This window comes from Mus caroli, unplaced genomic scaffold, assembly GCF_978045245.1.
Source record: "Mus caroli unplaced genomic scaffold, Mus_caroli_1 scaffold_15, whole genome shotgun sequence".
NCBI classification, from domain to species: Eukaryota; Metazoa; Chordata; class Mammalia; order Rodentia; family Muridae; genus Mus; species Mus caroli.
This window is the reverse complement of record NW_028227270.1, coordinates 21,101,540-21,128,919: the sequence shown is the minus strand read 5'-3', so window position 1 is coordinate 21,128,919 and position 27,380 is coordinate 21,101,540. Positions and strand designations below refer to the sequence as shown.

Sequence of the window (27,380 nt, the reverse complement as noted above, 5' to 3'; positions counted from 1 at the left end):
GTGTGTGGAAGAGAAATGAAAATAACCTTGAAGAAGGGCAGAAAAGTGGGCAAGAGTAAATGAATAGTAAGGGATGGCCTAGTGTGCCCAAGTCAGTGCTTCTGTCCCCAGCACTGGAAAAAGAAAACCACTTGGGAAGTCTCAGACAGCAGAAATACAAAACAGTAAAGGATTCCAGAAAGAGGAGAAGAGGAAGACTAATTTGTAATGAAAATGATCAGAAAGGCATGGTATTTCCAGATATAGTAGCATCCCTCAGTAATAACAGCACTTGGGTGGCTGAGGCAGGAGGATCATGGGTTCAAGTCCTACCTAGGCTAGATAGCATTTCTATGATGATCTGGGACATAGAGAGACCCTGACTTTAAAAGTCTGTATATTTGCCCAATCAAAACCAAGATGTAACAATGAAGAGGAAAAAACTGGACAGGGAGGGTGTCATGGGAGGCAAGGGACATAATGATGTGTCCTTCACAGAGGGAACAGAAGGGTGGGCAGAGACCATCCACAGGTAAGACATGGACATTGAGGGAATAACAGTTGAAGCACATTCACAGTCAAGAGAAGTCATTTTGCTCACTTGGGAAAAAACTTGGTGTGATCTTCTATTGGGTCGTCACCTTCTGCCCACTTCTCCATACATCCTCCACAGGAAAAACACTGGACAATGTCCCTTTTGCCTAGGAAAAGGAATGAGGTCAGTTAAACAGCACCTACAGCTGCCAACTCACAGGAAGACAACTCCAGATTTTCTAGGATAATCCTACTTTCATTTCCAGTTGGATTCTGTGGCCAAGTCATGCAGGAGGCAACAGTTCACACAGGGCTCTTGGTCCTTCACTGGGGTGGTCAGCAATAGTCACCGATTGTTCCTGTACACCCTGTTCTTTGATAAACCCATCATCCTAAATGATTTGTCATCAGATTCTGGAATGGGAGCTCCATGAGAGCAGAAATTCTGTCTGTTCTGGACACTAATGACACACTGGACATTCACAGACAAGCAACTGAAAAGCAAGTGCTTCCTGAGTAAATCAGAAAGAATATACTCATAGCTGGGGTGGGGCAGAAGAACAAATTTAAGAGTCTCTATGCAAGCTAGATTATGAAGAATCACTTGTCCCTCCCCACATCACTGCCAGCTATATTTAACTAGAATCAGAAGCACGTCATCCATGAGACTTGAAGGCTGGCAAGGAGACAAGCGTTGAGACCATGTGAGAAGAAGATCATCTGTGCCAGTGGGATGTGTCTGTTGGATGAAGTGGCTGCAGAATCCCCAGGTTCAGAGGCTGAACACTGAGGGAGCTATGGGAAACAGAGTCTCAAAGGGATCTATGACAAATGATGAAGACTAAAGGAAGATGTAAGAGGATTTGAATATGTGGTCCACACAAAATACTGACTCTAAAGAGATGTTCAGCCTGAGAGCACTCACTGCTCACGCAAAGGAGTCATGTTTGGTTCCAGCACCCACATGATGGCTCACAGACAATTCTATCTACAGTCCCAGGATTCAAGATCCTCTTTGGCCTCTAAGGGCACCATGCAGGAATGTGTCACACATATTTACATGCAGACAAACACACACACACATATGCACGAAGAAAAAAACCCTGACTCACCTGTGTAGAAAAGGCCTGCTTTGACCAGAGCTTCAACAGCCCCTGGTGATTCGTGGGGCCAGTCCTTAAATGTGTCCATCCTTAGTTCTTCATTAGCGAAGACACTGTCATTGCAGTAAGCTTGAAATAAAAGATGGAGGTGAGACCAGGAGGCTTTGATAGGAAAGTCCAAGTTAGCTGTGTGTGTCTGTGTGTGTGCCTGTGTGTGTATGTGTGTATGCACACATGAGTGTGTGTGTCTGTGTGTGTTGGGGGGGGGGGCGGATCTGATGATCCGTGCTTGTGTCAAAACTGGGTGCTTAGAAGAGCAGGAAAGAAGGAAAAGATACGAGAGTGATTGTTAGAACTCCAGGAGCAGAACAACAAAGACTGAGGTACTCCACTGGGGTACTCCACTCATTCCATTCATCTCTGTTTGTGATCAGAGTGATAAAATGTAACTTCAGGCTGTCTCTTGACCATATAGCATTGGGAAAAAACAAAATTCAGAGGCCATTACTGTTTCCAGAGTCAGTTTCAAAATTTGAGTAAGGTCATTTCCCCTGTGGCTCAAAAACAATCATTTTGGTGACTTGCTCCTTGAGATGACCAAACTGAGGGTAGGGTTCTCCATTAGACTTTCTACCCCATCCTGACCTCTGGACCCTGGTTCCTGCATTTCCCATACTGTGAGGACTTGAAAATTGCATTGCCCTTACCTTGGTCTCACAGTTTCTCAAGCTGAAACCTTGCTTGCATTCACACTTCACCCTAGATCAGGAGTGTCTGCCTTTGCTTTTAGTGTTTCTTTGCCATAGAGAATGCTATGCATTAAATTTAATTAACAACAAAAAAGATTTTTACCATCTACAAAACATTATTTTATTTTAGGTTTGCCTTCTACTAAGCCATGAGGTCACAGGGAATAGGTTCTACAGTTTTCCTTGGTGCCCACAGGGTGTTCTCTGGTTGGAGCAGGCTGGCACTTCAGCCTTTCTTTGGCTTCCTTCTTGACCTGATCTCTTCACCTATCTCAGGAAGCTTCTCAGAGCATACAATTTTGAGTGTGTTCATGTTTATGAAGGTCCATCTGCATGTATGGACCCATGCCTGTGGAAGTCACAGGACACACTTCACTGTTTCTCCCTGGTTGTTAGGGAAGCTGTCTCACTTCCCAGGCCAGGTTGTGGAATACTGGGATCCATGCCTCTGCCTCCCCAACCTGGGATCACAAATTCACAACAGTGACACCTGGCTTTTGTCACATGGATCCTGGAGACAGAATGCAACGTCTTGTGTTTGCAAGGAAAGCACTCTGCACTCAATGCCCCAGCCCTGACCTTTAGAGTTCCTAATATGCTCAATGCACTCAGTCAGTCTCTGCCCAGGAATTCCCCTTAACTTGCTTGTTTAACAATGGCAAGAGCATGCTGGGTAACACTATGGAATTTGCCATTTTGCTGTGGTAACAATAAACACTGAACAGGTCTACAATATCACCCTTCTTGTAGACACTTGCATCTGTGGCCAAAGAAACAGCTCTGCTTTCCAAAAACCTAGAAGACAAACACTGGGTTCTAGAGAACAAACAAGGGAACTTCATGATTCTTATTTTTCAAGGTACTGGAAAATGGTAGTCCCAGCCAGAAGGATGCTATCTGTGTGTGTAAGTATGTGTATGTGTGTGCACACATGTGCCTGTGCTGAAGTATGTATGTATGTATGTATGTATGTATGTATGTATGTATGTACGTATGAGTATTTTGCCTATATTTACATACATGTACCATATGTGTGCCTAGGGCCCCAGATGGCCAGAGAGGATGTCAGATCCCCTGGAGATGGGAATACATATTGTTGTAAGCTGCTACTATGTAGATACTTTGAAATGAACTTAAGTTGTCTGCATGTTGGGGGATGGGGTCACAGTGGTTTGCTATGCAGTAAGCTAAGCTATCTTTCAACTTGTGATATTTCCACCTCAGCTTTCTTAGTGCTGGGATTACAGGCGTAGATCTCTACACTTGGCACTAAACTCATGTAGCCTGTACTGGCCTCTAACCCAATACCATAGTCCAACCTGTCAATAAGTGCCTTCTTCCAAGAGCAGCTATTACAGGGGTGAGCAATCCTACTCAGTCGACCATAGGAGTCTTAATGTATTGCTTTCATCCTGTCCACTCTCCCTCATCCCCATCCCCCTGACCTCTGCTGGGACTGAACTCAAAGCCTGTCCTACTCACTGTACAGATGCTCTGCTGACCTAAATTACTAACACTAAGATTTCATTTTCCAAGGGTGCTGGGATGGAACCAGAGGACCTTGCCCATGCTGGCCAAGCAACTAATATCCTCAGACCTGTCACTGCATTTTATTGTGAACATCCCCCAGTTTAATGATGATCTTAACAGCACATCAAGCCATTCTAGTATGCGATGGGGAGCTGGGGAGATAGCTCATAGGTAGCGTGTTCTCCTAGTCTCCTTGGTTCCATCCCCAGCACCTGAGAACCTCCATCCCAGCACTCAGCAGGAGGACCAAAAGTTCAAGGTTCATTTGAGTTTGAGGCCAACCTGGGGTAGGAGAGACCCTAAAACCTTGCTTCCAAAACATTTTATCCACTATTTCAGTTGTTTGAAGGGAAGCGTCTGTTCCAGCACCAACACGACATACTTAGTGGTGCTTATCTACACTAAAAACTAAGCCACTTAATGAACAGCTCCATGGTACAGAAGCTTGCCACTAAACCTAATAACCTCTAAATTAATTCTCTCAAGGTAGAAGGAGAGAACCAAGTCCTGTAAGTTGTCCTCTGACTCCTGCACCGTCACACGTGGGACCCATGGGCATCCACATACAATAGTAAGTTAATAATTGAGTCTATAATTTTTACATTTACTTTTAAATTTTTCTTGATTTTTGTCTGCATGGTTGCCTGCACCACACATGTGCAGCAGCCACGGAGGTCAGAGAAAGACACTGGATCCTCTAGAACTGGATTTTTGGAGTTGTGAGTTGCCAGAGAGTGCTGGGAACTGAACCTGAGTCCTTTCCAAGAGCAGCAAAGTGCATTAACCACTGAATCATCTCTCCTGCTCATAAAGTAACAACAGAAACAAACCAAAGGTATCCCATAATAGGAAAATCACTTATGAAGATATGTTTTAAAGAAGGGCTGGAGAGATGGCTCAGTAGTTAAAAGCACTGTCTACTCTTCCAGAGATCCTGAGTTTAGTTTCCAGCATCCACATCAGACAGTTCACAAATGTCTGTAACTCCACCTCCAAGGGACCTAATGGCCTTGTCTGGCTTCCAAAAGCATCTGTAAACATGTGGTGTGTGTGATCATGCACACTCATACTCACACACATACACACACACACACACACACACACACACACACACGAGAGAGAGAGAGAAAGACAGACAGAGAGACAGAGACAGAGAGAGAGAGACAGAGAGACAGAGACAGAGAGACAGAGACACAGAGACAGAGACAGAGAGAGAGAGAGACAGAGAGAGACAGAGACACAGAGACAGAGAGAGAGAACACAAGAGAGAAACAGTCAAAGTGTTTGGAATGTGTCTGAGGTTTTACCTGATACCATAGGTAATTCTCTTCTGACCCAGGAATTCACAAAATGTTCTCCCTGTGGAAAGAAATTTGGTTACTGACTGATTAACTTATAAAATAGAATCCATCTCTGAGCTGCAATTGAAGAAGTTTCCCCACTAAAGCCAGGTTTCATTAGAGCAGCAGAATTTGGGCAAATCAGTCCTTTAATTTTGGTTTGATTTTTATTGATTTGGGGGATTTTTATGCAGTTCCAAACATCAGTGAAATGGAAACTTTCTCAGGACTGCTCATACCAGGCACCCAGCTCAACAAGAGAACTGCAGTTACACACACAGATGTATTTGACTCATGAGGAACTGAGACAGAGGAAGAGGGCTCACATCAGAAGGGCCTCTCAAATTGAGCAACTCTCCCTCTTAGGGAACTGCACCCAGACATTCAGCCCATGCTGCCTGCAGATGTTGCTTCTGAGTCAGTCAGCAAATACAGTCTCCTTTGGCTTCAGTTTGGGTTGTTTCCCAACTGCCCTCACTAGTTTGAGTCTAAAAGCCCAGCTTTAGACTGGGCTTTAGGCTTTAGGAGGCATCCTGAGTACCCTGCCTCTGCCAGGTACCACAGAGGACTGAGTGTGACATCCAGGTAGAGGCTACAGAAAGATGCTAGGGGAGTGGCCTCAAGCAGAAGCCACACACAGCCAGCTTGAAAACCAAGTTAAGTGGTTCCAGCTTAACAGGATAACAGGATTTGTTTTCCTCTCTGCAGACAAGAGGCAGGAGAATGAGAAGAGAAAGCGAGAAAGACACAGAATCCACCACAAATCCTCACCCTGACAATTCAGATGTTATTAGGTAAAGAACATACACTATTGGACATAGTTGTCTGTTGTAGATTACCGTTACATGAAGAAATCCTTCATAGCTTTGTACATATTGGGTAATTTCCTCTGGGGACTTCTTACTTTGAAGAAATTCACATCTAGGGTTAAAAATATGTTTAAAATTTACCCCTAATATTGACAATATCAATAGTGATGAAAAATAACCCCAATATTTCAGTGAAGATTATCTATATCGCAATAAATATTCACTAAAAACCCATCAAATTGTTGAATTTGGTACTTCAATAAAACTGTCAGATTTTCCTGAAGTCTTGCTCATGAGGATTAATACTGATAAAAAACTTTAAACATATTAATGATAAAGTACATCAGTATTTAAGCACCAAACCTTGTGCTGGCTATTTTTGTTTGTTTGTTTTTGCTTTTTTGTCAATTTGACATAAGCTAGAGTCATCTAGGAAGAAGGAACTTCATCTGAGAAAATAAGGCCATTAGATTGGCCTGTAGGTGAGTCTGTGGGTCATTTTCTTGATTCATGATTTATGTGGGTGGGCCTAGTCCACTACAGGGGGTGCCACTTCTGACAAGGCTGTCTTGGGAGGCATAAGAGAGATAGCTGGACATGAGCCTGGGAGCAAGGCAACAGGCAGTGTTCCATCATAGTTTCCGTTTGTTCTTACTTATGTTCCTGCCCTGACATCCCTCGGCGGCAGGTTGTAATCTGTTTGTGTAAGCCAAATCTACTCTTTCCTCCTCAGATTGCTTTTGGTCATGGTGTTTTTCACAGCAAGAGAAAGCAAAGTAGGACAGACCTTATTATTATTTTAATTTTTATTTCAAGACAGGGTCTTCCTGTGTTGTGATGGTGATGCCAAAGTCTTGATCTCAAGCAATCTTCCCACCTCAGCTGCAACAGTAGCCTGCACTATAGGTATATAATATTATACCCTGCTGTTCTTTTCTTGAAGGAATTATGCAATAGAATCAAAGAGATCGATTCACAGTAAGTAGAGGGTGGAACTCACTCTCTCTCTCTGTCTCTCTGTCTCTCTGTCTCTCTCTCTCTCTCTCTCTGTCTCTCTCTCTCTGTCTCTCCACTCTCTCTCTCTAAATCAATGTAAACATCATAAGAGATGGAGGGAGAAGGACATTTGAATATGGTGATAATATTTCATGGTATTAGACATTAGACATATTGTTATGTCTCATTTAGGAGACATAACAATACTGTGGCTCTTTTTTTTTTTAAAGTCATGATTTAAAGCTATATGCTAAATGGATGACAGATGGAACCATGTGTTAGCTGGAATTTACTTTGACATAGCCCAATCATTACTGTTCCACAGGAATGGTGGGAAAGAGATAGACAAAATATGATTAGAGTAGCTTCAGAGAGGTGTGCATTATACTTCCTCTATTTTCTGTGTAATTTCCATAATGAAAGTCTGAAAAGCAGTTAAAGGAATGAATGTTTATATGGCAGAAACAAAAACAACAGGCATAAAAACCACACCACTAAACACATTATTAAAAATAAGTAAAATGCACTTCTTTTTCTAAGCATCAATAACAAAAACTCTGCATGTCCAAAATAAAACTTGTTTGTCTCTAGTGGCATTGGTGTGAGGTGATCTAGGACTTGGTTCTCTTGCCATTTTTTTTTTTTAATCATAAGATGGCCTTGAACTCCCAATTGTCCAGTGTCCACCTTCCTAACCATCATTTCCATTCCTGTGCAGATTAACTCACTCCTTGGTTAAGGTTAAGACATGAAACTGCTGCTTGACAAAGAAAATTGTAGTATTGGGACAACAAAATAACATTTAATAATTGTTAGGTGGCCTGGATGGAATGTCCTTAATGTACTTGTAGAATACCTGAGTTCAGTGCCCAACACCTACTTTGGGCAACCACAGTAACTCTAGCTCTAAGGAGGAGAATACCTATGTCCTCTAACCAGCACTAAAATGCACATAACCCACCACCCCAATTACTAAAAATTAAAAGGTGGGTCTGGAGAGATGGCTTAGTAGGTGACACAACCCACCTAGAAAAGGCTATACCAAGTGAATGAGTTTTCTGGAAATGGCCCACCATCTTGCATGGCTGCAATGGGTGTGGTCTGAGAGGCAAGGTCCCCAGAGACTTCATCCTAGGACTGCTTCTTGCTGCTGCTATGCCTTTCCCTGTCACTATTACATTCCTTAATGATTTCCTGGGTATTTACATACTCTGTTGAACAGAGCTCCAGCAGAATCAATATGAAGATGTACTTTCATGTAGTAGTGGTGTTTAGACCAGTTGATTTCAGAAAAAAACCTGATAATTTCATAATTATTGATATGATTTTATAGACCCCTACATTTATACAAGTAATCTCTAGCTCCCTATAGAATAAAAGGTGCAAATAGGGCTCTGTAAACTTTTATGTGTCACAGGCTAATTAGGCTAGGAAAACAGGCTTGGAACAAGTTTACAATCAAGGAAAACAGTCTTTTTAGGTCAGGAATGAGGCTACTATCTGGTAACTAAAGGTAATAAACTGGGAATAGATAATTTATTGTAGGTGCAAGGACAGACAACTTATGACAAACACTATTGCTTTAAACTTATAATGAACTTATGGAGCTAAAAAATAGATCAGGGATGTTCAGTCAGGAACTAGTCCTAATGTAAAGACATGTAAACAATTCTGCTGTAACTCCTTAAAATTATTGACCTATGACATAAATTATTACTTTAAACCTACTATGAACTCATGGAATTTAAAAATGTTTAGAAAACTATGTAATCAATTATTCTTCTGTAACCTCCTACCTAACAATTAAAATTAGGTAATTTTTTGAGAAAATATAAAAACTAAGAATAACAGTAAAGTGGTGGTGTAGCCCTTTTCTGCTTCATTAATTGTGTGTGCATATGTGTGTGTGCGCGCGCGTTCACGCTTGACTTTTTTTTTCTTTTCTCTCTAGCTTTTGAGGAGTTAATGAACTCTGAGCCTCTCACCTGGCCCCTGAATCAAACCAGCAAGAGGTAATTGCCAGAAGCTATCATCCTTTGCCCTCAGAATAGCAAGAGAGATTTGAATAGACAAAAGTCATCAGCTTTTCCCCCTACCCCCAATCCACACCTCACTGCCTTCCTCAGTTCCTGGATGCTGAGCAGGCCTCAGCAAGTACATAAAATACCTCACCATGGGCATGAGGACCTGAACTTAAAATTGGAGCCCAGTCCACTATGGCTGTAATCCTAATCCAGGAGTAATAGAGACAGATGGATCCCATGGGCCTGTCTTAATATATAAGGTGAAGAATGATGGGGCATATCAACATGTGACCTCCACAGAAATGCAGAGATACACTATGCACACCAACATACCGAACATATAAACACACTCTACATACATCAACATACAACATACAGAATATAAAAATGAAAAGATAATGAAGCAAAAATTAACATAAGAGATAAGCCATTTAAGATCATGTGATTCAAATTTTGCACTATGTGACCAGATTTTCCTTGCTTGATCCCATATTGAATAAGAGAAAGGTCAGAACTCATTTGGTACTGCAACAATGTTTCTCTTTTGTCTCTTGTTTCATTTTCCTAAAACAAACAAAAAAACAAAAAAAAAATAAATAAAAGCAGAAAACTTTAAGACTAAAGCAGTTGAAGCTCACTTGGGGAACCACTTGGCATGCTCCTTCCAGGGGTCATCTCCTTCTTCCCAGTTGCCCAAGCTTCCGCCACAGGAGAAACACTGCACAGTGTCCCTTTTACCTACAGATGCAGGAAAGGGTGTGACTGACCGGCAATGGCACCAGCTGTGTCTTGGAGCTGGCCATACTGCACCAGAACAAGACAGACTCCAGCATGCCTGTTCTTCCATAGCCTCTCTGGCCGAATCCCTGTCCACAGTCTCACTGCCCTACATGACCCCCTTCTAAGCTCTGGACCTCCATTCCCCAGCCATGGCCATCCTCTACATACACAACCCTCTACATGCTATCTTCTCTCAGATAGAGGTAGCTCTTAGCTTTCAGGACCAAAGTGATGAAGAAGCAAAAGCTAGGACCAGCTGGAGTTGCCTTGGCCATGTCCTTTCTATAAAAATGGAGGCACAGTTCTCTAACTCTTTGAGCCTCAGTGAACTCAACTATGAAATGTGAAGGGACAGAGAACTGGTTGAATTCGAATTAGTGTTCAACCCATGCATAGCGTAAGTAGGTATTCAGCACACTACAGACTCTCTTGCAATTATCTAACTCCTGTGTGTGGTTGAGACATTGCAGAGTGTAGTGTCCTCAAAGACAGTTTGCCTCATGGACGGGAGTTAAACAAGTAAAACCAAGATTCTTTCAAAACTACAGAAATTAAATGAATCAAGGAAATATATGAGGAGCAATGTTCATGAAACTAGAAGACAGCGGAATTGAGCTATCTCATGGTCCATGTTCAGGACATTATGACCAGAGCTGGTGTTTCCTGGAGTCTTTTTATTTGTGTTTTCTAGTACTGGGACTAAACCAAAGGCCTTTCACATGCTAAGTTAGTCCTCCAGTAATGAGCTACACCTCGAAGTTAATATTTTCTAAGGTACACATTTATAGAAAACCTTTTATTTTGCACATATTTAGCAAACTAATAATGCTACACTAGAAGTCAATTAAAGTTGGAAATTAAATGATTAAAGTTGATGTTTGATGAACCAGATCTCATATGTAATATAACACAACAAATAAGGAATGATTAGCAAGCAGTAGTAATAACAGAAGAGGAGAAAGAGGAAGAAGAGGAAGAAGGAAGAAGAAAAGGAAGAAGGAAAGGAGGAGGAAGAGGAAGAAGGAGAAGAGGAGGAGAAAGAAGAGGAAGAGGAGGAAGATGAAGAAGAGGAGGAGGAGGAAGAGGAATAAGAAATAAAGAGGATGGAGAGATGTCTCTTGCAGTGGACTGGAATTTGGTTCCCAGTACTCACCTCAGGCAGTTGACAAGCACTTATAACCACTGTTTCAGGAGATCTGACATTTATTTTCTAGACTCCATGGCCACCTGCACTCATACTGCAACCAGCCCCACAAATTCACACAAATGTATAATGTAAAAAAAAAAAAACAAACCTAAACTTTATATTTTACAGAAACACCTCACAAAATGGAATCCACTTACCTGTAAAGACAAAGCCAGCTGCTGAGAGTACACGTGGTGATGTCCCATGGGCATAAAATGGCCAGTCCTCAAAGGACTCCAATCTGGCCTCCTCTTCATGGTACCTTGCTTTGTCACCTCTCAGCATCTTCTCTGGACTCTTCACCCGGATGTCATACTTGCCAATGTTACCAACATCTTTGCCCAGAAGGAACTCACATTCTGGTCGTAATTTCTTGTGGTTCTCTATGGGAAGTTTCCTGAGTCTGGTGGAAAAGAGGATTAAGCTACAGCAAAAGCACTGAACCCCAAGTTTCATGCCTGTGTAGTAAAACCCAGCAGCTGCCATCTCCTGTGGCGTCCATGATCTGAACGTGTCATAGGTCTCAAAAGTCTTTAGTCGTTTGGCTTCACTGCGCATCTGTGAGTTAAAACCTTTCTTCATTTTCATTCGTGTTTTATGGTCTTCTTCTTGTTGTCTCTTCAAGACTGAAAGTGCATCCACTCTGAGAAGAGTAGAGAGCTCAGAGACCAAGTCGTCATCAAACTCACAAATTATCTCCTCAAAGGCTTCTCCCTGGGCTGCCATTTTTCTAAATGAGAAAGGAAAGCAGATGGTTGGTGTTGGTAGTGTTTTTATTATTAGATATAAATAATTGTGTCTCAGAGCCAGAGAGATGTCTCAGTGGGTAGAGAGGCTTGCCCCAAACCTGATGGCTTCAGTTTGTTGCCAGGTCTTACAGGGTAGGTAGGAGACAAACAACTCTTGTATGTTGACCTCTGACATTCATTTGTGAAAGACAGAAAGAAGTTGCTTGAGAAACTATGAAACATCAATATTCACCTACTTAATCAGCAAATATTTGCTAAGCACCTACCTGTGTGTCAAGCAGTGAGCTAGGCCTCAAGGACCGGCAATGAATCAGACAGAGGGATTCCTTGCAAGTGTCCTTTAGCTTGATTGCGTGCTTATTTTTCTTAGAATCTTGTATGTAGCCCATTCTAGCCCAGAATTTAAGGTTGAAGCTGATAGTCATAGTAGAGTATGTAGTCTGGGACCCTACTTGGTTTTGTAGTACTTGATATTTTAAGTCCTTCTCCTGTACACACCCATCCTTCAGAATCTAGTGTGCTTTGGGCTATATGTAGTTTCATCTCTGAACAATACTATATATAGGTCTCCCTGCTCCTAGCAACAATTAAATTTAGAGAGTTTCTACTCAAGTGTATGCCCAATGTATTGGGATAGGATGATTGGAAAGGCTAATCTGGCCTGAACTGGTTTTGGGTACATATGCAGGAAGGCAAAACTGTGTCTTTATGAATGCCCTATTTCCCATTTCCTTAGGCACATATATGATTCAAATCACATGCTGTCAGAGACCATCCTGTGAGAAAGTGAGCCCTTCACAATCTCCCTGACAGGCCAAATGGCCTCGTGCTAGGAGTTGGTTATCACCCCTCCTCCCTATTCCCTTCCTGGCACCTGAGGCTGTAAAAGCTGAATTATAGTCCCCTCTTCCCTATCTCTTCCTGAACTCCCATGCCATCCAAGGACATGATTTACGCCTGAGCTCGGCCTGATACCCAAGGCTGTCAAGGAGGATCTATGTTTCAGAGAAAAGATGCAGAGTGCCCGCTGCCTGGCGCCTGACTTCTGCCCTCATGTCAGCAGATGCCCACTTCTTTGTTCTTTGTAAAATTCCCCCTTGACCCTTCCCCTATTCCCCGAGATATATGCTTTAAAAAGAAGGAACCTCAGCATAATAAACGAGACCTTGATAGGTACAATCTACTTGGTCTCCTGCCTCTCCTTCCCTTCCTCCCATTTCCTTTCAGGTTTGCGGTCCCCCTTGCACCCATGAATAACTGAATCCCGAGGGACGGGATAACATGCATTCTAGGAAGTGGCACACATCATGAGCAAGGACTTACATAATCTAAACCTGTCCATATGAAAGATCTGTATGATAAGAACTTCAAGTCTCTGAAGAAAGAAACCAAAGAAGATCTCAGAAGATGGAAAGATCTTCCATGCTCATGGATTGGCAGGATCAATATAGTAAAAAATGGCTATCTTGCCAAAAGCAATCAACAGATTCAACGCAATCCCCATCAAAATTCCAACTCAATTCTTCAACGAATAAGAAAGGGCAATTTGCAAATTCATCCGGAATAACAAAAAACCCAGGATAGCAAAATCTCTTCTCAATGATAAAAGAACCTCTGGCGGAATCACCATGCCTGACCTAAAGCTGTACTACAGAGCAATTGTGATTAAAAAAACAAAAAACAAAAAACAACAACAAAAAAAAACCTGCATGCTACTGGTATAGCGACAGACAAGTAGACCAATGGAATAGAATTGAAGACCCAGAAATGAACCCATACACCTATGGTCACTTGGTCTTTGAAAAGGGAGCTAAAACCATCCAGTGGAAAAAAGACAGCATTTTCAACAAATGGTGCTGGTACAACTGGCGGTTATCATGTAGAAGAATGCGAATGGATCCATTCTTATCTCCTTGTACTAAGGTCAAATCTAAGTGGATCAAGGAACTCCACATAAAACCAGAGACACTGAAACTTATAGAGGAGAAAGTGGGGAAAAGCCTCGAAGATATGGTCACAGGAGAAAATTTCCTTAATAGAACAGCAATGGCTTGTGCTGTAAGATCGAGAATCGACAAATGGGACCTCATAAAATTGCAAAGTTTCTGTAAGGCAAAAGACATTGTCAATAAGACAAAAAGGCCACCAACAGATTGGGAAAGGATCTTTACCAATCCTAAATCAGATAGGGGACTAATATCCAATATATAAAAAGAACTCAAGAAGGTGGACTACAGAATATCAAATAAACCCATTTAAAAATGGGGTACAGAGCTAAACAAAGAATTCTCACCTGAGAAATACCGAATGGCTGAGAATCACCTGAAAAAATGTTCTCAACATCCTTAATCATCAGGGAAATGCAAATCAAAACAACCCTGAGATTCCACCTCACACCAGTCAGAATGGCTAAGATCCAAAATTCAGGTGACAGCAGATGCTGGTGAGGATGTGGAGAAAGAGGAACACTCCTTCATTGTTGGTGGGATTGCAAGCTTGTTCAACCACTCTGGAAATCAGTCTGGCAGTTCCTCAGAAAATTGACATAGTACTACTGGAGGATCCCACAATACCTCTCTTGGGCATACATCCAGAAGATGTTCCAACTGGTAATAAGGACATGCTCCACTATGTTCATAGCAGCCTTATTTATAATAGCCAGAAGCTGGAAAGAACCCAGATGCCCCTCAACAGAGGAATGGATATAGAAAATGTGGTACATTTACACAATGGAGTACTACTCAGCTATTAAAAAGAATGAATTTATGAAATTCCTAGGCAAATGTATGGACCTGGAGGGTATCATCCTGAGTGAGGTAACCCAATCACAAAAGAATTCACATGATATCTACTCACTGATAAGTGAATATTAGCCCAGAAACTTAGAATACTCAAGATACAAGTTGCAAAACACATGAATCTCAAGAAGAACGAAACCAAAGTGTGGTCACTTTGCCCCTTCTTAGAATTGGGAACAAAACACCCATGGAAGGAGTTACAGAGACAAAGTTTGGAGCTGATAGGAAAGGATAGACCATCTAGAGACTGCCATACCCGGGGATCCATCCCATAATCAGCATCCAAACACAGACCCCATTGCATATGCCAGCAAGATTTTGCTGAAAGGACCCTGATATTGCTGTCTCTTGTGAGGCTATGCCTGGCAAACACAGAAGTGGATGCTCATAGTCAGCTATTGGATGGAACACAGGGCCCCCAATGGACGAGCTAGAGAAAGTATCCAAGGAGCTAAAGGGGTCTGCAACCCTATTGGTGGAACAACAATATGAACTAACCAGTACCAGGAAGATTTTACTGAAGGAACCCTGTTATAGCTGTCTCGTATGAGGCTAGGCCAGTGCCTGGCAAATACAGAAGTGGATGTTCGCAGTCATCTATAAGATGGAACACAGGGCCCCCAATGGAGAAGCTAGAGAAAGCACCCAAGGAGCTGAAGGGTCTGCAACTCTACAGGTGGAACAACAATATGAACTAACCAGTACCCCCAGAGCTCATGTCTCTAGCTGCATATGTATCAGAAGATGGCCTAGTTGGCCATCACTGGGAAGAGAGGCCCCTTGGTCTTGCAAACTTTATATGCCTCAGTACAGGGGAACACCATGGCCAAGAAATGCAGGTGGGTGGGTAGGGGAGTGTGGCGGGGAGGGGATGGGGGACTTTTGGGATAGCATTTGAAATGCAAAATAAGAAAATACCTAATTAAAAAAAGAAACCTCCAAATAATAGTTAGGTCTGTGAACACTCTCACTTAAATTGTTGACTGTCAATCCTGGAGGTGAGTCTATGCCATTTTTTCCTTCCACTTAAGGTTATCTTGTTGTGCAAATTTTATATGAGCCTCTATTTCCAACTCCAATTCTGATATAGGAGGATAAGAACATGGAACAACCCATCCCAGTGTTTCAGCCTCTCTGATTCTGGGATGTTTATAGTCATGCATTACCAAGCCCTACTCCAATTGTGAATTATGGAGACAATGAAGAACATTGCAGATGTTTACCATATATATCCTGATAGTAACAATTTGAAAATATCATTCAGTTAAAAATTATTCTTGAAGATTTTACTTTATTTTTATTCATTTACTTTATGTATATGAGTACACTGTTGCTATCTTCAGACACACCAGGAGAGGACATCAAATCCCATTACAGTTGTGAGCCATCATGTAGTTGCTGGGAATTGAATTCAGGACTTCTGGGAAGAGCAGTCAGTGCTCTTAACCACTGAGCTATCTTTCCAGCCTCTGAAGATTTTATTATGAACTGTGTGTATGGGTGTATATATTCCAGAAAAGGTGTTAGATCCCCAGGAACTATAATTACTGGTGTTTGTGAATAGCCTGGCCTTGGGGCCATGAGCCAAAATGGGTTCCTTTGCAAGAGTAGACCATGCAACAGCAAAGCCATCTCTCCAGCCCCTTAGAACTATTATTTTTATTTATTTTATTTATTTTATAATTGTGTTCACTTTCCAGGCTTAGTGCTGCATGTGAACTCCAGATGCTCCTGTTTTAGGCACAGATTTGAGTCCGGGAAGTAGCTGCTGGAGTTTACAGGTTCTTATAACTTTTTACAACTGGTTGTACAGAGCACGTAAATAGTTAGTGTGGAGACATCTATTAAAGGAGAGATCCTGATGAGCTCAGGATGGCACCATGCTGGAACGATGGCCTGGCTCTAAGAGAGGAAGGAATTGGCTCTGCATGCCATTTTCTATGATATTTGCTCAGTGCAAATATCATCCCCCATGTTCTAACAAAGCTAGGTCTTCCTGAGCATGCTCCCTTGGTTGAGTGAAGCCCAGGTGGGGAAGGGCTTCCAGTCTTCCACCTATCATGGTAATCTCTAGAACCTCTTTCTTCGCCCAGTCCCCTGTTCTGACTCATAATAGTTTAGACTGCTGCTATAAAATATGTGAAATATTTTTCTTTTGGCTACAAGTTATATTGTAAAATTGACAAATATCTGTAATGTACTGAGTTTTAGCTATGTGTGCTGGTAGGAATGAGCCTAAGACCTTGTGTACACTAAGCAGGTACCCACCACTGAGCAACACTCCCAGCCAGCAGTGTAGGTCTGTTCTTTGTTTACTTTTGTTTTTGTTTTGTTGTTGTTTTTGATTTTCTGATTATTTTGAGACAGAAATTCACTGTGTAGCCTTGGCTGTCCTGGAACTCATTCTGTAGACTAGTGTCTTAGTTAGGGTTTTACTGCTGTGAACAGACACCATGACCAAGGCAAGTCTTATAAAAACAACATTTAATTGGGGCTTGCTTACAGGTTCAGAGGTTCAGTCCATTATCATCAAGGTGGAAGCATGGCAGTATCCAGGCAGGCATGACGCAGGCAGAGCTGAGAATTCTAAGTCTTCATCCAAAGGCTGCTAGTGGAAGACTGACTTCCAGGCAACTAGGGTGAGGATCTTAAGCTCACATCCACAGTGAAACACACTCCAACCAGGTCACACCTATTCCAACAAGGCCACACCTCCAAATGGTGCCACTCCCTGGTCCAAGAATATACAAACCATCACAACTAGGCTGGTCTCAAACTCACAAAAATTCACCTGCCTCTGCCTCCTCTGCCTCTGCCTCTGCCTCTGCCTCTGCCTCTGCCTCTGCCTCTGCCTCTGCCTCTGCCTCTGCCTCTGCCTCTAGGGTGCTTGAATTAAAGGCATGCTTTGCCATTATCATCCAGCTAGTTTTGTTTACTTTTTTTTTTTTTTTGAAACAGTGGCTCACTGTATATCCCGGACTAACATGGAATGCAATATAGACTGCAGGTTAGTATCAAATATGTGTCTTCACCTTTCTTCATCTGGAGTGCTGAACTAACAGGCCTGCATCACCATGCCTGGTTTTCTATTTTACTTCAGGTAAGAACAGAAGATACAAGCTGCTCAGGGAATTTTGAGGGCAGGTGACTGAAAACCAATAGTTTCCTTGACTGTAAACCAGAAGGTGCCAGACTGATATGACACCACCTCCTAAATGATTCCAGGGTCTTGACACTTGAGGAGATGTCAGTGCTAGGAAGCTAATAGAGGCTAGTGACCTTAGAGGCAGTCGAGGATGGGCCACTCCCTTACGGCTGGCTTTGGACACCACTTCCCATCACAAGGCTACTTCCTCTTGGCAAAAAGAATGAACTCTGAGTTCTACTTCTGGCCCCGGGTAGAGACAGGACACTCTTATCTGTTCCAAAAATTGTGAAGTCGCTTATTTCTGTCTTATCCTTTTAGAGTTAATCTAGCTAGGCCTATGAGTCACCTGGCCAGGGGCCTACACCTGATTTACCTGAAGACAAACTAAAGAGCAGGGAGGAATACTTATCCCCTTGTGGAGAACATATACTTCTCAAAAGCTCCCCCAACAACCCTACCACCACCTGCAGTGGCTTCCACGAGGAAAGTGCTACCCCTGCCCACTGTTCTGAATTCTAAGTTAAAAGTGTGACTCGTGCCCTGCTTTTTGTCTCTTTCTCTCACACCAGTCCAAACTCTAAACCTATTTTTCCTGACACTCTGGTCTTCCTGTTTCCCTGCAGACTCCTGCCCACTCTCCATGCAGATGACCTTCATTGCTGAACTTGCCTGTTTTTTTGGATCCATTCTCAAAGGCATGCCTTTGTTTTCCCCTTCCCTTTCTTCCTAGCAGCTGCCAAGATTTACAGCGTTCCTGCCCTGTGGTTTTCCACTCAGACTCTAAGAAAATGGTCTTCTAGATTCCTTCTGAGTCCTGTAAATTTTTGTTTTTGTTATATACTAAAAACCTTCAAAAAAGAATTCCAGTTTCCCTGGCAAGACATTGTGTGTGTGTGTGTGTATGTGTGTGTGTGTGTGTGTGTGATTTTGTGTGACTGTGAATGTGTGTGAGTGTGGGTGAATGTATGTGAAGTGTGAGTTCATATGTGTGTGTGTGCTGTGAATGCAGATGCACACAGGCCACAGAGCTCGTTGAAAGTCTTTTAGATGTTGGTTTGTTTCTTTCCAAACTCCCTCTACAGTGGGATACAGGGATCAACTCAAGTCATCAGGCTCCTAAGACATGTACTTTTACACACTGAGCCAAACATCTTGCTCTCTGACTCTTTCAGTTTTAAAGTTTGTTAATACCTATTTTTTGTAAATGATTTTATTTATCTTTATGTCTATGAGTACAATATCTGCATGTATAACTGCATGACAGAAGAAAGTATCAGATCATATTACAGATGGTGGTGAGCCACAATGTGATTGCTGGGAATTGAACTCAAGACCTCTGGAAGAACAGCCAATGCCCTTAACCATTGAGACATCTTGCCAGCCCTTGTTAATACTTCTTGATCACTTAGTCACTCCCCTAATGTAGAACATTTAAGCCATTGCCCTCCTTTCTTCATAAATAAAAATAAATTCAATGTTCAATATTCTTAAAATAACATCAATAAATCTTTTCTACACTTTTCTTATTTCTTCAGAGTAAATTCCAGAAGTAAGAATTGCCGACTCAACTATATGCATCTGCTAAGGATTCTGGTGTCTGTCAGGCACTGTCTCTAGTTAATGGTCCCCTGAGGTCCTTTTACCTTCAGTTCAGTCAGGCTCCTGCTTCTTCCTCAGGTGGTTTCCTGCAATGAGATTTCCCATATCAGAACGTTGTGTCTCTCTAACAGGAACTAAAGTCGCTTACAAACTGAGACCTGATGTTCTAAGGGAGAAGGAATTTCCATGGCTTCCCAGCCCAGCATCCCAGTGACATCCAGGGTGACAGGCACGAGCTGTGAGGAGAGGCTCCAGTAGTGGGCACAAGTAGCTGACACTTCCTTGAAACAGGTTTTGTGGCTCCATCAGAGCCCACTGGACAATGGCTACTTGAAGTTCTCCAAGAGTGTGCTATCGTTCAAAGCCACACATATGTCTACTTCTTTCCAACATCCACCCCACCCCAGCCCAGTAACCTTGAAAACAATAATTTACAGAATTCTCAAAGCATGTTATTTCTCAAGGAACATAGCCCCCTTTCTTTATCTGGTATGTAGTAAATTAACTCTGTAAGTTGGGATTTTTTAAGAGTAACCCAAGTAAATGCTAGTAATTTTGCCATTTATGTCAGATTGTGTTTTCTCTCAGTTAACCAGCCCCTTCTGGTGGTTATCTGGTTAACTGGCACTTTCCCTTGAGTTTTAGAAATTTTGAATCATCTGTACAATGTAACAGTGCTTTTCAACTAAATTAAAGCAAAGACTTACGAATAGAAAGGATCAAATAGAAGTGGAATATTAGGGTTATCCTAATATTAGATATTAGAGTATTAGATAAAATGGAAGAATTGGACCATTCAAGGAAAGGAGCATGCAAGACCTTTGGGACACCAGGAAAAAACCAACGTCTTCTAATTATAAGCACAGAAGAAAGGGAAGAATCCAAGGTCAGCAGTCATGCCAGCTAGTGTTTGACACAATATATAATAATCTGATAGGAGAGAGTCTCAATTGAGAGACTGCTGCATAAAATCAGGCTGTGGGGCATTTTTAAAATTTATGATTGATAGAGCAAAGGCCAGACTATTGTGGATGGTGCCATCCCTAGGCTGATGATCTAGGTTCTGTAAGAAAGCAGGCTGAGCAAGCCATCGAGAAGCAAGCCAATAGGTAGCACTCCTCCATGGCTTCTGCATCAGCTCCTGCCTCCAGGTTCCTGCCTTGTTTGAGTTCCTGTCCCAACTTCCTCCAATGATGGACTATGATGTGGAAGTGTAAGGTGAATGTTATTTCCTTCCCAGCTTGGATTTTGGTCATGGTGTTTCATTGCAACTATAGAAACCCTAACTAAGACACCAATTTAAATTACTATGCTTAGCAAAACTATCTTTCATAGTTGAAGGACAAAGAAAAACTTTTTAAGATATAAACAGGGTGAAAGAATTCTTTTTCAGTAAGTCAGCCCAACAGAGAAGCAATACTTTGGACTGAAAATAAGCACAGCCAAGAGACTAAAGAAAATAAACAAAATTATAATTACTGAAACACAAAGTAGGACTAAGACCACAAACAACAATGAAATGGCAGCACTCAACACACACTTTCAATAATAACTTTATATTAATGGTCTCAACTCCTTGATTGGTTAGCATTTTTGTCACCTTAACAAAAACTAGGTCATGTAGGAAGAATGGGCCTCAACTGAGAAACTGCCTTCATCAGAGACCATTACAGAGAATGACAGCTAGTCAAAATGCAGAGAACACATGGTCTTGGGTGCCCAGGCACAACTGATACATCTACAACATGAGCCTTGCCCCTAAGGCACAGAGAACATCTCAGGAGAGGGGGCCAGGAGACTTTAAGAGCCAAGGAAACAGGAAGTCTGCTGTAAGACTATGGCTCCTAAATGACAGGGGAGCATCATTCATGACCCTCAACAAAATAGCAGCATAAAAAAGTAATGAATGATGACAACACCAATAGACATGCTGCCATGGAGGGGATCTCCCAGAGCCCTGCCCTAGACAAAAAGCTAAGGATAACAAAGGAATACTAAGATCAGAGAAACAGTTTTCCCAGACATCAGCCCCCTGATGACTAATACCAAGTGTGGGCCCTCAAATCATATGCAAACAAGTAACACCAAACAAATACCACCAAATGGACTAGGAAGGCTGTTTTTTGGGTATATATTTAGGCACACACACACACAATTTCAGGGCTGAGCACTTAATGTTGTATAACCATTATTGTTGTGAAATGGACAAAAGTATCTCAAGCAAAAGGGACCAGGAACCAAGCAGGCATTGCTGTCCTAAAACCTAACAAAGTAGAAGAGATAAAGGAAGATACTTCATTTTAATGAACAATTAACCAAAAAGATATTACACATATGCATCAAGTTCCAGCACTTCCAATTTAATAAAAAGTATACTACTGGGTCTCAAAACAGAATAACTCCAACTCAATGATAGTAGATTATTTTAATGCCTCACTTTTTCTAATAGTCATGTCTTTTGAACAACAACAAAAACAAAAACAATCCTATTTAACCATATGCAATCAAGCTTAAAATCAACAGCAAATGAATCTCTGGTGATTACAGAAACTCATGGGGACTTAGTAACACATTGTGTGTTACATCTTAGCAACACATTGAGCGATAAATAGGTCAAGAAAGAAATCAAGAATGAAAGAAAATACTGTAATTAAATGAAAATGAAAGTACAACACAATAAAACTTCTTGGACATATTAAGAGAAATTTTAAAAGAAAAATGTATAGCACTAAGGGCCTACATTAAGAAATCATAAAGAGTACAAATAAATGGCTTAATGGTACAAATAAGAAATTTGGAAAAACAAGAGCAAACCAGGCCCAAACCAGAGACAGAAGCAATAACAAAGAATTCTCACCTGAGGAATACCGAATGGCAGAGAAGCACCTGAAAAAATGTTCAACATCCTTAATCATCAGGGAAATGCAAATCAAAACAACCCTGAGATTCCACCTCACACCAGTCAGAATGGCTAAGATCAAAAATTCAGGTGACAGCAGATGCTGGCGAGGATGTGGAGAAAGAGGAACACTCCTCCATTGTTGGTGGGATTGCAAGCTTGTACAACCACTCTGGAAATCAGTCTGGCGGTTCCTCAGAAAATTGGACATAGTACTACCGGAGGATCCAGCAATACCTCTCCTGGGCATATATCCAGAAGATGTCCCAACCGGTAAAAAGGACACATGCTCCACTATGTTCATAGCAGCCCTATTTATAATAGCCAGAAGCTGGAAAGAACCCAGATGTCCCTCAACAGAGGAATGGATACAGAAATTATGGTACATTTACACAATGGAGTACTACTCAGCTATTAAAAAGAATGAATTTATGAAATTCCTAGCCAAATGGATGGACCTGGAGGGCATCATCTTGAGTGAAGTAACACAATCACAAAAGAACTCACACAATATGTATTCATTGATAAGTGGATATTAGCCCAAAACTTAGGATACCCAAGATATAAGATACAATTTACTAAACGCATGAAACTCAAGAAGAATGAAGACCAAAGTGTGGACACTGTGCACCTTCTTAGAATTGGGAACAAAACACCCAGGGAAGGAGTTACAGAGACAAAGTTCGTAGCTGTGATGAAAGGATGGACCATTTAGAGACTGCTGTATCCAGGGATCCGTCCCATAATCAGCTTCTAAACGCTGACACCATTGCATACACTAGCAAGATTTTGCTGAAAGGACCCAAATATACCTGTCTCTTGTGAGACGATGCCGGGGCCTAGCAAACACAGGAGTGGATGTTCACAGTCAGCTATTGGATGTATCACAGGGCTCCCAATGGAGAAGCTAGAGAAAGTACCCAAGGAGCTAAAGGGATCTGCAACCCTATTGTTGGAACAACATGATGTACTAACCAGAACCCTGGAGCTCTTGTCTCTAGCTGCATATGTATCGAAAGATGGCCTAGTCGGCCATCAATGGAAAGAGAGGCCCATTGGACTTGCAAACTTTATATGCCCCAATATAGGGGAATGCCAGGGCCAAAAGAATGGGAATGGGTGGGTAGGGAAGTGGGGGGCGCTATGGGGGACTTGTGGGATAGTATTGGAAATGTAATTGAGGAAAATATGTAATAAAAATATAAAAAAAAAAAGAACTAGAGCATGAGTTAACGAAATAGAAACAAAGAATCACTAAATCTAAGATCTACTTTTTTGAGAAGATGAACAAGATTGACAGTTCTTTGTCTCAATCAACCAAAAGAACAGGAGAAGAGACACAAATTAATAAAATTAGAGATGAACAGAGAAACACTAAAACAGGCATCAAAAATTTAGAACATCATAAGGGAATGCTTTGAACACTTATGCCACAGTAACTTGGAAAATCTAAAAGAAATGGGAAGATTTCTAGATTCAAACTCTCAAAGTTAGGCCAAGAAGAGATCAATAACCTAAAGAAACCCATAATAAATAAGGAGATCAAATAATAATAAAAATCCTTCTGTGTAAACAGAGCCCAGCTCCAGATAGATTCACAGAAGAATTCTACTGTACTTTCAAAGAACTCCAACCATTACTTTCAAATTATTCAAAGCATAGAGACACTTTCAATCCTCGTCGATTGGTATTTCTTTGGCACCAAAATGATATGAAGACACAGCAACACATCTCATAAGCACAGATGCAAACATTCTCAATAAAATACTCACAAACCAAATGAAAGCACATATCAAAGATTTCCTCCGCTACAATCAAATTGGCTTTTACCCCAGAGATGCAGGGATGACTCTACACTTGTATGTTAACAAGTGTAACAAATCACTGACAAACATTGCATAACCATCCATCATGAGAGATGCAAAAAAGGCCTTTGACAAAGTTCAACATGGATTCATGACGAAAGTCCTAGAGAGAGTAAGACTGGAGGGAACACACTTCAACGTAATAAAGTCTGTGGATGACAAACTCACAGCCAACATCATCCTTACACGACAGGGAAGCTGCACCCATGCACCCATGGTAGCTCAACAATATGGCTGGATAAACAAGACCTGGAGAAGGACACCTGTATGACATGCCAGTGTGGACAGGGAAAATGTCACAGGGCCTCATCTCTGTAAGAAGAAGTATAGGCTGATGGGAGGAGAATTATTCTTCATCAGGGACAAGCCCCTAAAGTGTTATCTAATCGCAAGTGCTCAGCCCCAAACACATACACATATGAGCAACAGTAGATGGACTCAGTAAGTGTGTGTGTGTGTGTGTGTGTGTGTGTGTGTGTGTGTGTGTGTGTGTGTGTGTGTGATAATTAAAGAAAGGCTCTGGAATTTGAGAGGCAGTTTGGTGGTATGGGAGAGGGGTGGGTTGAAATAATGTAAATAGAGTACTCAGATATGAAGTTATCAAAAAATGAAATATAACAAAATGAAGAACACCTTCGTATAAGCATATGGCCAATCCACCCATTTCAACACTCTCAAAGGAATATCAAATCTGCTTCTAGGTAGAGTTAAATCTTTCACACGATGCTTTATCAACCTCATTCAATTTGGAATTTTCCTAGCTACTACATTTTTGTGAAAGCTGCGGGTCAGGGCCTTGATTTATAGTGTTTGGCAGCCTCTAAGTTGGCACCATCCTGCCTCAGCTTTTTAAGTGTTGGACTATAAGCATGTGCCACCATACCTGGTCAAGTTGAATCTTTTAAGACAAGGCACACTCTTTCATCAGATAATATCCAGGAGGAGTTTCCTTAGTGAAATAGATACCACATTTGACTATCCCTAACAAGGTAAAAACAAAAACAAAAAACCCTCCTTGTCACAAGTATGTAAAATGCCCAGCGTAAGTAGCCTGGAGTTCTATCAATCCTCAAGTCTTTGACTAGTTATATTTACAGTTGTCTCATGATCTTTCTCTCTCTCTCTCTCTCTCTCTCTCTCTCTCTCTCTCTCTCTCTCTCTCTCTCTCTCTCTCTCTCTCTCCACACACACACACACACACACACACACACACACACACACACACACACACACACACATCGTTTTCTTAGCAATTATGAGACAAATTTCATGTTCTTATCTATAGACACTGTTACCCAACTCTAGCTTCCTGCTCCTTCCCTGTAGAGAAGGAGCTGGCCCTGCCTTGACAGACTAAGGCTAGGCTTAGTTACTTTCATTTCTCCTAGCACAGCCTGTAGTTACCTTTTCTGTTGCTGGGATAAAATAACCCTGACAAAAGCAGTTCACAGAAAGGAAGGCTTATTCTGGCTTACACTCTGAAGATCTGTATCTCAAGGTGGCACGGAAGGCTTGGCAGGAGCAGGAAGCCAGCTGGTCACAGTGCATGAGCAGCAAGGGGACAGTGAAAGGGAACAGGAAGTGGCACCAGGCTATAAAGTCTCCAGTGGCCCACACCCTCCACCATGCTCCACCTCTTAAAGGATCCAAACTCTTACCCAGTAGTGTCTGGGCATTTCCGAGAGTAGTTTTGTTGATCAGGTTACTTGAAGGAGGAAGACTCATCCTAACAGTAGGGAGTACTCTCTGGTAGCTGCCCAGATAAAAAGACACAGAAGAAGGACATTGGTGCGCCCTCACTATCACTGGGCAAGTTCATCTATCTTGTTGCTGTGGCACTTCTTCATTGGTATTAGAACCATCTCCTGCATGATTAAAAGGTAGACTGAAGACCAGCAGCTTTTCAGGAATCCTCTAGGACTCCAGTGCCAAGTTGAGACTGCTGAGACATCCAGTCTTGTAGACTAAACAACTAACTACCAATTCTCAGCCATTCTAACAATGGCTGTCTCACACATCATAGGACAATATGCCTCACATAGCCATTGTTAGACTATATCCTGTATGGCAGTCTCATAAATCCCATGTATTTGGATATATATAACCATATCTATCTATCTGTCTATCTGTCTGTCTGTCTATCTTTAAATGTAGACCTACATCTGTATAGTCTATCAGTTCTATTCCTTTAGAGAACTCTGACTAAATCAGAAGGGAGAACTTACCATGAAAAAGGAGTAATAACTACAAAGCCCCTTGAGTAAGACTATATATAAATATTTTTGTTGCAGGGCATAAGTGAATCAGTCTCAAACTGACTAGGAAACATCCTAGTATTTACAGTGCCAGAAGATGCTATGCAGACTGCAGAAAGTTGCGGGGAGGGCATCAATGATCTTCTCAGTGCTGGTCTCTGCATGCTATATCATCACTATTCCACTAGGCCAAGGATTTCTACTTGTGCAATAATGCCATATCTTCGATGACATAGCAAACCTCATTCTGATTACATCTGAGGGAAGTCTACTGAAGGGAATTTCCTGCCTGGTTTTGTAATCCTTGTCCAAAGTTCATGGCTGGGGAGGTAGGTCATAGACCCTAGAGTAGACCCACTGTAGCACAAATAGAACACACACACACACACACACACACACATTCACACCAGTTAATCAATTAATCTTGAAATGTCTTGGATAACACAATGACTGGGCACTCTAATTCTTTCTCTACTACCCCAGGCTCAGTCAGGGAAGTGGCCAGAGGCCACTTACTTGGAAACTCACATTGCTGGTTGGCTTTACCTCCTCCACTACTGTGCCCCCTTCTCCTCTCCCCTAATCCTCCTGATTCTCTCTCCATCCTTCCCTTGCAATTCTGTGTCTTTCCCTGTCATCAGTTATTAGCTACTGGCATCTCTATTGGTAGACCAAAATCCAATTAGGAGCAAGGACCTTCAACCTCAGTAAATACAGACTCCTGATCCAAGAATCAGGACCACTCTTTAGACACCACTATTGCTCCTTTGCTGGCTGGCTATGTTGTTTAAGGGCTTTTAAATATTTCTGTTTATACTTGTAGACCCAGGCTGCTCCAACCTTAGTTAGAGAAACTTCTTTTTGCAGCCAGTAGCAGTAGATGTTGAGATGTGTAACTCATCAATGTGCTGAGAGTAAGTGTATTAGTTGGGGTTCTCTAAAGTAACAGAACTAATAGTTCACACACACACACACAAATACACACACACACACACACACACACTCACACTCAGTTTAGTGGCTTACAGGCTGTTGAT

General features: G+C 41.8%; 1 protein-coding gene across 3 annotated transcripts in view; it reads right to left on the bottom strand.

The window, feature by feature from the left end:
* The window catches only part of LOC110308703 (baculoviral IAP repeat-containing protein 1b), a 61,241-nt gene extending 35,602 nt beyond the window's left edge, over positions 1-25,639 (bottom strand). The window contains exons 1-8 of one of the 3 annotated variants that reach the window (XM_021181109.2): positions 25,564-25,639; positions 19,369-19,410; positions 11,189-11,760; positions 9,703-9,802; positions 6,075-6,156; positions 5,203-5,254; positions 1,626-1,745; positions 581-680 (exon numbers count right to left, since the gene is read on the bottom strand). In XM_021181109.2, coding sequence (XP_021036768.2) covers positions 581-680; positions 1,626-1,745; positions 5,203-5,254; positions 6,075-6,156; positions 9,703-9,802; positions 11,189-11,756 — 1,022 coding nt within the window. In that variant the 5' untranslated portion in view covers positions 11,757-11,760; positions 19,369-19,410; positions 25,564-25,639. Of the gene's footprint in view, positions 1-580; positions 681-1,625; positions 1,746-5,202; positions 5,255-6,074; positions 6,157-9,702; positions 9,803-11,188; positions 11,761-17,080; positions 17,284-19,368; positions 19,411-25,492 lie in introns of those variants that run through there. The other 2 variants (XM_021181110.2, XM_085830884.1) reach the window with 2 other exon arrangements.
* Positions 25,640-27,380: the final 1,741 nt, after the last annotated feature.